The 13,114-nt window shown below is 43.1% G+C and overlaps 1 protein-coding gene across 2 annotated transcripts in view; it reads right to left on the bottom strand.

The window, feature by feature from the left end:
• Window positions 1–10,283: 10,283 nt before the first annotated feature.
• GRAP2 (GRB2 related adaptor protein 2) overlaps window positions 10,284–13,114 on the bottom strand; it is a 97,956-nt gene continuing 95,125 nt past the window's right edge. For both annotated transcript variants that reach the window (XM_021554034.3, XM_021554035.3), the window contains 2 exons: window positions 12,687–12,806; window positions 10,284–10,532 (listed from right to left, as the gene is read on the bottom strand). In XM_021554034.3, the coding sequence (XP_021409709.1) occupies window positions 10,353–10,532; window positions 12,687–12,806 (300 nt within the window). In that variant the 3' untranslated portion in view covers window positions 10,284–10,352. The remainder of the gene's footprint in view (window positions 10,533–12,686; window positions 12,807–13,114) is intronic.

Raw genomic sequence — 13,114 nt, 5'->3', positions numbered from 1 at the left:
CTGCAAACACCCACACAAGCATTGGTTAATTTGTCCTCACAGCAGCCCTGACAGGTAGGTAATTACCTGTTATTATCTCCATTTTACACATAAGGAAACTCTGGGTGAAATGATGAAATTCCTAACAAGCACATATACCCACAAAACTAAGCAGGCACTAATTGAATCTTCTACAGGCACACACATTCACACAATCGTCCACAAACCTTTTAGTGTACACTGAACATTAGGGACCCATAAGCTCAGTGTAGGACAAGAGAGAGATGCTCACTCGGCATATTATACACAAGAAAAGGAAATTCTCAGACCATGACATTGCCCTGGACAGCAGAGGAGAGGTGCTGGAAGCAAACTGCCAGCTTTCCACAGCACACTTTGTATTTTCTGGGCAACATTTCATGACCTCCCATTCCTGCAGGTGAACAAATGCGCAAGGTGAGCTCCTCCTTGCCCCGAGGCACCACCAAGGTTTGATTTCATGTTTGCAGTTTCACCACTGGCGACTGCCCTTGTGCTTATCAACACTTGTTTCTGACAAGAAATTGGGAAAACACTATCATGCAAAACCCCAATTTGAATGCTAATGACATCTTAGTGCTGTATCCCACTCATTCTACTGCCTATCAAGATGTCAGGATGGGAAGATAATAGACCCTTTGGACCACAGGCAGCAGCACACACAAGCCCATAGAAATAGGGAAGAAACATTAGTGGGGAAGTCAGAGAACGAAAATGAAGATCTGAGTAATTACCTTTGGTCTAGGATGTCAGCAGCCCACAGCAGAGTATCCTGTGTGCAGCAACTCCCCTCCACCGCAGGGACAGGATGCTCTGTTCCCATCCCACGTGCTGCTCACCCACAGCAGCCCTTGCACTGCACAGCAGCCCTCCCCTGCAGGGACACCGAAGGGTCGGGCAGAGCCCATCTCAGATGCTCAGGTGCAGTTAGACGCTGAATTCCCAATTATGCAAGGCAGTTCCACTGCAGCTATTAAGCATTAGATGCCATTAATGGGCAGAGATGCCATTAATATAAATTTATTTGATGTGGAAAATAAAGACTGGCGTAAGGATTTGGACCTTTGTGACTTATTTTATTGCCCTCTATTCAGTGTGACACTGAGGCTCTCATGGACTTGAAGTCATTGTTCAATGAAAAAAAAAAACCCTATTCCCTTCCCCTGTTAGTTTCTGTCTTATTTTCTGAACTTGTCACAGCCTCTCTCAGCATAGAGATGTCCAGGGAATTGATTCCTTGTTGTCTTCCTTTCACTCCTGATGTTTTGGGTATGATCAGGGACAAAGCTATAGGACAGAGTTTGCCAAGATTAACATACATTAGTTATTCCATAAAATCTTACTCAAGGCTCCCCTGTATTCTCTGTATCAATTTAAATATTCTTAAGTCTGTATCATTGCTAGAGTTACTCCTATTCCAAATTTTCTTAAAATCCTTTATTCTTTTAAGGTTTTCCAACCAGGGTTATGCACTTGATGCATTTGGTTTTCTCTGTCAGTTTTCTGCATTTTCTAATTAGGATCCCTTTTGTTTTCCCTCCCCAGTTGACACATTTTAATTTTTAATTTCAAATTGCTGCCTGAGCTCTGCCACTAAGCCAGCACAGGTTGCTGCTTCCTAAAACTTAGACAATGACACCAAGGCTGAAACTTCCAAAGTTCTTCCAAAGCTGCTGACTCTAGATTCCTGCATCTCATGGGTTCTCTCTGTTTCATCCCTTATTAATTTGGATCAAGCATTCATATATCAGGAGTGGCCTGGACTTCCAGGCTAGTTTAAGAGCTCAGCATCTGTGCAGATGTTGAGGGGAGGCCAGCCCTGTATAACAAACTACACGGTGACAAGGTGAGACAAAAATATTGTTCCCAGTAAGAATTGTGGTCCTACAATTGTGCTATTCCTGTCGACTTGCCTGTACATCTCTTATCACCGGCTGGAAGCTGCAAGAGCTCTGGGGCACAGCCACAGTGCCAGTACTACAGGGCCTTGGCCTGGATTAAGCATTCCCAAGTGTTTACAGCAACTTGGAAACAGTAAGAATAAATAGTAAAATAATGTTTGCAAAACTTAAAAAACAAAACAAAATGCACCCACAAAAAAAAGAGAGAACACTCATGCCCATAGTAGGTGTAAGGAAATGGAAAGCAAATCTACATCCTCTTGAGAAAGTAAGTGATGGGCATGGTGAACTTTAGGAACACTGTGCAATGAATTTAAGAACCAAATGAAGGATTTAAGCTGTGGATGCAGGATGAAGATATTAGAAGCTCTGGTGCTGAAGACAAGAGGTCCCAGCTGATGTGAGAGTGAGAAGGGAGACAGTGACAAGAGGCAAACAGGGGGCTCAGGTGATTGAGCTGAGCCAGTCTGGCTTTGTCCATACCAGGAATAAATGTCCTATGAGAAAGAGGATGGTCCCTCATGAGCCTGAGTTTTGCAACCATGCTCAAAGTAACAGAGTGGTCAACACAAATGTAAACTTCTCATATGCAAAAGACAGCTGCATTAAATGACACGTAACGAAATTAAATTAAAGAAGATCTCAATATTTCATTTCCTTTCATGAGATGAAAATTAAAGGAATGAAACTTAAGTGAATGAATTGAAATGAAATGAAGTGCAATGAAATGAAGTGAAAATGAACATAAGGAAATGAATTTAGATGAAATATAAAGATTTCATTTTCTTTCATGAAATGAAAATTCAATGAAATGAACTAAAAACGAAAAATTAAATGAAATCAAACATCAAATATGAAATGAGACATCAAAAAATAAATTGAATTGAAATTAAACTTCATGGAATAAAAGGAAAATAAATTAAATGAAAAAAATGAAAGAAAATGTAACAAAATGAAATGAAATTTTTAATTTTAGTTCCTTTTAGAAAATTAAATCTCAAGATTTTATTTAATTTCATTTTGTTACATTTTCTTTTTCTTTATTTTGAAACTTCATTTCTTGCACCTTCATTTATTTTCATTATATACATTAAATTTTATTTCATTTTATTTCAGTCCTTGATTTGTCATTTCATTTTTTCTTTTTTTTTTTTGTATTTTAGAATTCCATTTAATTGCCTTTTATTACATGAAGTTTCATTTTATTTCATTTCATTCCTTGCTTTGTCATTTCACAGAAGAAAATGAAATATTGAGATTTCATTTAATTTCATTTCCTTATTTTTAATTTCCTTTCAATTAATTTGATTTCATTTCCTTCCTTTAAGTTACATTTCATTCATCTTTATTCCTTGATATCCTTTTCATTCCTCGAATGACAATTAATCTCATGAAAGGAAATGTCTAGATTGTTAGATTTCACTTAATTTCATTCCTTGAAGTTTTATTTTATTTCACTTGAGTCCTTGATTTTGATTTTATTTAGTTTAATTTCATTCAGTGAAGTTTCATTTATTTTAATTTCATTTCACTGCTTGATTTTTCATTTCATTTCTCGGAAATGCAAACCACACATTTTTGTGTCTTGGAGCCTTACCTCTTATTTTTGGAGCCCTAAATTCCAGGTGTTTATGTCTATAATGTTTATGTTTATTCCAGGTGTTCCAGTGTTTGCGAAACGCCTGTGCTCTACAAGCGATGCACATTCGAAATGAGGATCTGCAGCTACTATTGTGGTCAGCTGAAGATTTAAACTGGTGAGGCCTGGCGTGCTCTGCAAGCTGATAAACGAGACCGAGAGCTGCGCCCCGAGAGAAGCATCGGCAGCAAGGGGCACCAATAATGGAGCGATTTCACGGGGCAGCGGGCTGTACTCTCGCTTCTATTCTGCTCCTGAAAACTCTCGAGTATGATCCATTCTCCTCGCAGTTAATGCTGAGCATAGCTTGAATGACTGAGAGTTTGACTACGGTCGAATTATTTTCCCTGCTTTAGTTTACAGTTTAAAAACCCCAGAACTAACCCAAAATCCCCACATCTGTTGAGCTGGAGCTTCTGTAGCTTTCCATGGAGGAGTGGTACTGCCTGCAGATCTGAGAGCAGATCTGAGCTCTCTCCCCCTTCCTTTCCTGCCTGCACTTCGAGCTCCCAAACGACTTTTAAATACAGGATCCCCATCTCATGTACAAGCTTTCTGGCGACCTCACTGCCAGGTAAGTTTTCCTTTTGCCGAGTCCGCAGCCTAGGACGATTTGATCTAAGAGCTCCCGCTGCCAGGACGGGGAGGCGGCGTCTTCCCCTTTCCCCTCCTGGCCGTGCATTCCCACTGCTCGCCCTGCGCTGGCTCTGGGCCTCGGTGCAGCCCTCGGTGAGCTGACTCAACTCATTATCCCGGCAAAACCCAGCGGATGGCTTTGTGCAGGCCGGCAGCGAGCCGAGGACTGACTCACCCGCTCTCGTGAAAGCCCGGCCATTGTTATTAGCAGACCATTTCTGTCCGATAAAGAGCAAAGAGCTGCCCTCACGGTGGCAAGCTGAGATATGCAGCTACAGGGCTGGCTCTGCTGCCGCGCATTCCTCTTATTCGCACCTCTGCCAGGTGAGTGGGGAGAGCTGCTAATGCAGAACGAGCTACACGCCCACTCAGCTCTGATGAAAGTGGCTCTCGAAGGGGCAGAGCAAAGGGCAGTTTCCCAAACCCTTAGTGCTGGCAGTAAACTTGCAATTGATTTTTTTCTCCCTCCAAAAATTTTGATGAGAAAAATAAATAAAATTAACATGGTGCAGTCTACTTCTAATTCAGCATTTCACAACCAAACCTTTGGTACGCTGCAAAAAAACCCCATTAACTCTATCCCCCCAGCCTAAACAAAACCAACAACAAAACGCTGGCAGAAAACATTCAGTCACAAGAAGGGGCACCAAGCACTGATTCCTGCTGTTTGTTATTACCTGTTGGCACTGCAGTAGTACTCAGACTCTGACCAGGAAAAGGGACTGGTTAGTAGCAGAAGGAAATTATGACACATTCAGTACAGCACAGTCATAGAAGATAAATTGCAAATGACCTCTAGATCAGCAGAGAAGGTATCTCATATTTTTCCTGGGTTTTCCTTTTTCTTTTCCTTTTTTTGTGGCTGGATATAGAACCACAGAATTCATAGATGTGCATGAATCATAGACGTCACTGAAAGGCTTCAGAAGCACCACTTAGACTTAAACTTCAGTCATTATCAGGACACTGTAACCATTTTATAGCTTTAAGTGCACAGTAATAGATGCACATGCTAAACTGCTTTTCCCCACCCCCATTTTTACTCTCGTTTTTTTTGTGACAAACAAACTCACCATGGCTATACCTTTCACAAATCCTGGTGGAAATGAGCCTACTTGGAACTAGGGAGAGGCCTCAAGAGTCCTAGGGATCTTTTAATTTGTTTGTTTCTTCTTCCTCTCTTTGTTGCCTGGACTAATTTTATTTCTGCAGGTCTACAAGGATTCCTGCACGCCTGCCATTTGTGAAATTTTGCATTTTCATGTTGGCAGGCTGGACATGGGCCAAGCACCTCTCACTTGCACAGTGGCAGCAGACAATGTGCTTTGAATTTTCTCTGCACACAATGGTCAGCAACCTTTCCTCATTCACTTGCCTGTTTTCCCTGCTACCCTGTAGCTCACAGATAAGTCATTGGCTGTTTTCTGCTGTCAGTTCTGCCTATGTAAGAAACTTCTTTTTTGTTTGATGCGAATTAAGGCTCATTAGTTCTGTCACATGAAAGTTGCCTCTAAAAAATTGGAGAAATTGGCAATGCTCTGCCCTCTTCTTCAAGGCTGTTAAAGGCTTTATCATGCACTCAGTTCATGGTTCCCCACTGAAATGCAAACTTTTCAGCAGCAAGGACAGGCTGTGTGTCAGAAGCTCTTTAGTTCAGCCTGTGTTTTAGCCAGTAAATGTAACTGCCTGGATCACCTAGGGAACACTAATGGTTTTGACTGACCTCCATGGGGTTTCATCTAAAAGCACCTGAGCCAATTGCTTTGAACAAATATTTGAAATGAGATGTCTGTAGAGCACTTTCTCTCACCACAGAGGCACAAGCTGGGCTGTGGGCCCAGGAGGGGCAGCACGGTGATGGGCCACAGCTGAAAGGAGGTGCATGAAGACTTCTGGGGCTGCACTGGGCAGGGATGGGCAGCATTGCCAAACACTTCTCACACCTAGTGTGATATAACCCAGGCTCCTCCTCAAAGAGCTGCAGAAGCAGAAGAGGAGTCTGAGCAGAGCCCTAATCCAGATGGCTGCAGTTCTGTCCCACCAGACATCCTTGTTTGTCTCTATGATGTGACATGGACATTACTAAAGACTTGCTGCTTCCCAGCTGGGGCAGAGGTCACCCTTCACCTCACTGCTGGACTACACCTGCTGTGGCATTGCTCCTGCAGTGCAAAATCTCCCAGCTGATGGCACTTTGCTGTTCAAGGCTGCTCAAGCCATGTAGTCCTGCCTGCTGGATCTTTTGCTTCTGACATCCTTGGTTACTCTCCACAAGGCCTGAAGGCAGAGGGGCCTTTCAAGGGACTGCAGCATTGGGATCCTGTTGGGGAGGAAGGATGAGAGGTGCCGCTAAATAGAAAAAATCATCAACATGTGGCTGTTGTGGAAAGCTTCAGATTTCCTGCACAGCCCACTGAAACTTCAATTTAAAAAACAACAACCACCCATGAACTTGTTTTCCTGGCACAAGCGGCTGGCATAGCAGCCTGAGCAGGTGCTGACTTGGTGGCAGCCCTGAGGATCATCTCCCTGGTGGTCCTACCTGTGAGCAGCCTGACAGGAACCAGCCGTGATCCCATGGTTTCTGTGGCATGCTCCAGTGAGCACAGCTGTTACAGCAAGCATGTACACCAGTGCAGAGAGACCTCTCTTTTGTGGCACAGAAAACTGCCTGCACATCTTTCACATGAAAGGAAATTTCCATTTACTCTTTTTAGCTCAGCCTTATTAATCACAGAGACATTTCCAAGCAAAATATGGATTTGCAGTAGAACATAGGCAAAAAGTTCATTTAGACAGGAGAAAGCACAGCTCAGCTGTGCTCATCAGACTTCTTTTACCATGTACAAGTCCAGCTTCCTCTGTTTCATATGTTGTGTCTGCCTTCCCACATACTTTTCCTACTGTTATCTCAGTTTACATTCTCTTTTCTCATGAACTGTCTTTCTTGCTTAAGAAAAATAATTAAAAAAAAAAATTCCTCTGCTTTTCCTCTTTATGCCTTCCCATTTTGGCTTTACAGTGAACTCTCTTGGGATATGTTCCAGAGGTTTGGTTCTTTCCAAAATGTTGGCAAATGTCAAGTGAGGTCAGTGCAGCACTGTCACCTTAAGGCTCCAGTCCTAGGTTGCTAATATGTGCCTCTTGCATGGCAATAGACTCTGAGGTGTAAGTGAATCACCACAATATTAATAAGGATTGTGCTACAATTAAAACCTCTTGGAAGAAAGAGCAGGAAGGTTGGCAAGGTATGTGGTTAGAGGAGTGTCTCTCTCCCTCCTTATTAAGTGGCCTGATCTGTGAGAGAGAGGATTTCATGGGCAGAAAATGGCATGAGGCACCGAAAATGTCTCCATCCTACAGCCCCTTCTATCCCCCCAAAATTCCCCACTTTGTCCACACCTCCCCTTGTGTCCAAAGTCTCCACTGACTTGGGAATAGCCACAATCCTTAGCATGGCTCTTTTGCTGTGAGAAAAATGACTTTTACTGTGGGAGGGTACAAAAATGCAGGGTGACACCTGTTCTTCCCTGCTCCTGCCATGTGGCAGTAACTGCAGGCAGCAGTGCCAGGCCAGTAGCAGAGGCAAGAGACTGGGCAAGGCAGCCCTGAGCTTGGCCCCTGCACAGGGCAGCAGAGCAAGGCACTGGTGGAGTTATCACAGATGCTGTGAGGCTGTCACCTCCTGGTAATTTTGCTGTCATTAGGTGCTGCTCATAATGAGAAATCCTGATTTTACTGTGGTTTTGGTATGTTGTCCATAATTAGTGTGCAGTCCTGTAATACTAATTACCTTAGGTATTAGTTCCTTAAACATCAATTCAAAAAATCACGTGAAAATTTACCTTTTCCTCAAATGAGTCATGAGTTAACACAGGGGTACTTACAATGCACTACTTAGACTTGCTTAATTAGTTAATCTCTGTAAAGGGGTTTCAAATGTGTGAAGAGCTATCAAACTGCTAAGTGCATTATCTTCAATTAATTTTGTGCAACTACATCTTCACTACCAAGAGGGTCTTTAGAGTGCTGAGGAAAGGAAAAGGAGACATTGCTTCTAATTTTAAAAGTAACTAATACAGAAAAAAAGGGAATTAATTGAAAGATGATTTGACATGATGGGAATAATTCTGAATACACCATTTCTTTTGTTTCAGCCAGAGCTGAATATGAAAGATTCATCATTTTAATCCCTCCTTTGCCTTTGTTAGTCTCCGGTTTCTTGGTTCCATCTCTTTTTGGCCTTAATGCTCTCCCTCTCACTATTAACCCTCTATCTTCCAAATTTGTTACTACCTTAGCAGAAAACCAACCAACACACAAAAAGGTTAAAAAAGGGCAAATCACACCAAACCACTCTTCAAACTGGAGACACTGAGGTTACACCCTCATACAAGAGGAAAGGGATCTTGTTCCTAAAGAAGCCTCGTGGACTCCTCTTCAGAAGAAGACCCTAAAGGGCCAGAACAGAGATCCTGCAAGAGAACAGGCCCAGGCAGTCGTATTCCCTGGATCACCATGGTAGCCAATAAGTTCTTAATGTGTCTTTCAAAGTTTTCTATTCTCTATAGAGCTTATATGCCTTGTTAAATACTCTCATTTTACTTCACCCATTAACAATCTGCTTTTGGAGGAGTTCTTTCAAAATGAATTCTTTGTGCTAATGCTCTGTCTAGCTGGCAGTTTTATTCAGGCCAGCTACATTGAATTGGACTTCCCCAAGAACCTATTTCCTGGGTTCTTTTTCTTCCACTGGGACTAACAAAAGATAAGAACTTTTTTTTTTTTTCCTGAGACTGATTTGTGTTTAGAGGTTTTCACTTGCCTATTCTTTTTTTTTTTTTCAATAATGACTAATCATCACTTCTCCTTGCTGACTGCTGAGGTCCCACATGTTGTGAAAAATTCAGGCAGCTTGTTTAATATCAACATGCCTGAGCAGTGGTTATGCAGTTGAGTCTCCTTCACAGGCTTTGTGAAGGGGACAGGTAATGTGCATTTAGAATAAATTTCTATCACATCTGGGCATTCACTCAGCAGTTATTTGAAAACCTATTAATTTACCTTATTTTATCTAAAAGAAACTGGAATAGAGAATAGACTATTAGATGGCTACAGCTTTATTCTCTACATACTGTAAAATAACAGCTTAACCTGTTGAATGAGACATTTCTCTAGCAACATGGTGATCATCAACACAGCAAGTTCTCAGGGAAAGAACTTCTGCAACCAAACCAGAGAAACCTCTCTAATCCCTCCCCAGTTCAGTTTTACAAAAGGAACCCATGAGGGATATTGTTATCCAATCCAGTGGATACTGATTTAGCTGAAGGGCCTGATCTGCTCTAATCAGGCTGAAGTGTAGGCACCTAAGAGAGCAACTTGAAAATGGGTAAGTTGCTAGGGAGTACAGAAAGAAGAGCAGGCCCATGAGAAGAAGCAAAGCAAGTTTCTTGCCCTCCCCTACCTTCACCATTTGCATGTTTGTACAAAAGCTTACAGGGCTCCTCCCCTTCATCTGGTATATCCATACAGTCCATACACACAGTGTGAGATGGGTAAGCCAGAAACTATTAAGAAAATAATTAAACTAGAAGAAAGCCAGAAACTATTAAGAAAAACCTAGATTGTCTCGACCTCAACCTAAAGCCCTAACTGAAGGATTAATGTGGTTGCCAAGGATAATTTAATTCATGTGGGCATCCCTCCTGCCTCTGACAGAAATGTAGACTGGAGCCTGAAGAGACTATGACTGCTACCAGATCCAAAATTAAGGGATAGGGCTACCTGAATACTGATCCTGAGGTTAACCTGAAGCCTGACTTTTCTGAGGGGCATTTCCACAAAATAAACCTAATTGCAGGAGCTTATCAATAGTTAGCCAAAGAGGTGACACGGCAGGGGGGACCCAGCAAAGTCTCAATGAACAGTCCAAGATTTTTGCTCCCTCCCTTTCATGACTGTGAAAAAAAGGGGTAAAAAATTCTTTTTCAAAGGGTTCTCTTTCATACCAACATTTCAATAGATCAATTGCCAATAAATTAAGACAAAACAAAAAACAATGTGTGTCCTGGTGGCAAGGGAAGATGAACTCCTTCTCTGTCCCTGTCATGTCAGAAGAGCAGCTCCAGCAGAGTCCTCTGGGCCATACTGTGCCCTCACAGCAGCACCGGTGTGACATAGTTGGCAGGGAAGAGACCCAGTTCCCCACGCAGGCGTCCTTTCCACCAGGATGGGTTGGAGCTGTCCAGGACCTCTAAGATGTCCCCACTGCGGAAGCCCAGCTCATCGTGCTCCATCGCATCGAAGTCGTACAAGGCACGGACCCACAGCGTTCTCTGGAAAGGACAGAAGCGACAGGCAGGGAACAAGGAGCCAAGACTTTGAAAGATCATCTTTGTCACCCCTCTTAAGACCGAGTAAATACATTCACTAAGCAAGGACAGGTAGTGCTGAATTTTAGACCAACTTGCAATTAAATCAGGAAGTGGCCAAGATGCCAAGAAGGAGGGACCAATTAACTGGGACACCCGAGGGATGGTGTTTGGTTTCTCAGCAGCCTCAGTGGGTATTTGCACCAGGTGAAAAGTCAGACTGAGAGCAGGTCCTTAGGAAATTGTGTTCTCATGTCTCTAATGCCTCTGCCCTGTAAGGGGAGCCAGGACAGCCACATTTGAAGTCAGTTATGGGAGTACAGAAGGATTCCTGCCTGAAACCTGATGGGCTGTAACTATTAGGGAATGGCTCTAGGGAGCTGGCGTGGTGCTGGTACAGGTATGAAAATGTGTCCTCAGCCACTCGAGGACTGAGAGAGCCAGCACACAGGTGAGAGTAGAGAACATTGTAAAGAAGGATAAAGAAGGATATTTGTTCTTTCAGGCACTTTTGGGGCATAGGGAAGGGTCTTAAACCTTCTTCAGACTCTCCCCAAGGTCAGGTCTCTGAGATCCAAAGGATTTAACCTCTGTTTGAGTATACCAGTTTATCTGGGATGTGCACTGTAATGTGCACTATGGTTGTATTTTTCCTAAAGGACTCTGCAGTCAATCTCCCACTTTGGATAGAAATCATATTTTAAAGGACATAGCTTAAGCTTCTTTCTGGGAAATTGTTGGCATCCACACCACAGGGCATAGATAATTTAGGACGTATATCTGGCAGGGACAGATGGAGAGATCTGTTTAAAAGCAGACAAATTTTGAAAAATCTTCCATTCATGTCCCTGCTTAGATCTCACCACTAGTTATTTGGTTGGACATATAGACCTTCCTATAATTGGATTTGTGGCTTCTACATCACTGATGGGATGTGGAAGGCAAAAGCATGTTGTTATTCATTGCCACAGCCTCTGAGAGATAAAAACCATTGTATTTTAAGCTGGATTACAGTAAAGATTTGGGGCTTTTGCCAAGAAAAGCGGCATGCCCCTATTTTTTAAGATGTTCCAAATCTCCTAATCCAATCTGATCTTTTTCACTCATTCTTGAGAAGGTCTGCTGTCCTTTCCTTCTTTCCTTGGATCTGGGTTCTCTGGTTATGGGCTAAGCTGGACATTTCTTCAAGGAAGAGGAGCATGCCTTAGGTCACACTGAGCTCATAGGGAAATACTTTGTAGCTGGCAGTGGAACCACAGGCTGAGGCAGGGAAAGACATCACATTCTGTGTGGGCATTCACAAAGTGGGACTTGGCAGAGCAGGTAGAGACTGAAGGTCTGGGGTGTCTGCAGACACATCTGGATCACACCCACATCCACTGTGCTAAGAGGTTCTGACAGCCAAGGGTGTCAGGTAGGTGACAGCAAAGGAGGTCTGAGAGATGTGCTAGGCACAGACAAGTAGAGCTGGGTGATCTCAGGCCTTCTCAGGACTGCAGCAAAAATTAATGGAAGAGACAGTGTGACTACAAGTGCGTTGCAAGACAGAAGGAGCACTGTAGCATGGTACAGTATCATGAGGCTGCTCTCCATAGAACCTAAAAAATGTACTGCACATTTAGCTACTGACATCAGTCACTGTCTGGCTGCGGTGGCAAAGATAATTGAAAGCTCTGTGCATTAATGGACATGAAATTTTACTAGAAGAGATCATTAGGCTTTCAGAAATGTCTTCTGCTGGACTAGTCTTGTGCTTGATCAAAATTCATGGGTGAGTTTTTGCTCACTCCAGCATCCTATGGAGAATTGCCCCTACTTTGCTGTGCTCATGCTAAGTTCCCTCTTTCACTGAGGCTGCATAAGACTGACCTTGAGAGCAGTTACCAGGACTATGCTCACATAACACCATAGTCCTACCCTCAGAGTGTCCCAGAAGTAGATTCAAGTGGCTGGGATAGAGTCATGAGACTCAGAAATGTCTCGTAAGACATGGCCTGGCAGGCAAAATACACTACTTCTCATGCAACCTCCATGCAGGTGGCACTGTCCAGACTGCTTGGCCACTGCTAAGAGACCCACTGACTTGGGCAGATGAGGCCCTCCAGCTGCATCACCTACCTGTGTCTGCTGGTGCAGTGGGTCTGTGTGTCTCCGTTGCATAGCTCCTGCACTTCCTTGGCCATGATCCCTTAGTCTATGCATCATGTCTTTCCTGTCCAGACTCCCACCATATCTTTCCTAGAAAGAAAACAGCAGCATAAAAGTCATGTTGTTGTGGTTTTGGCTGGAATAGAGTTAATTTTCTTTGCAGTAGCTGTGTTTTGGATTTAGTATGTGAATACTGCTAATAATACACTGATGTTCCAGTTGTTGCTAAGTAGTGCCTCACTCTAAATCAAGGACTTTTCAGTGTCTGGACAAAGGGATATTCCATACTCTAGAACATCATACTCAGTATATGAACAGGGAGGAGCTGGCCAGAAGAGGACAATAACTGGTCAAGGACTGGCATCAGCCAGTGGGTGATGAGCAATTGTTTTCTGCAT

The sequence above is a fragment of the Lonchura striata genome, chromosome 5 (genome assembly GCF_046129695.1).
Source record: "Lonchura striata isolate bLonStr1 chromosome 5, bLonStr1.mat, whole genome shotgun sequence".
In the NCBI taxonomy this organism is placed as follows: domain Eukaryota; kingdom Metazoa; phylum Chordata; class Aves; order Passeriformes; family Estrildidae; genus Lonchura; species Lonchura striata.
This window is presented reverse-complemented; position numbering and strand designations above follow the sequence as displayed.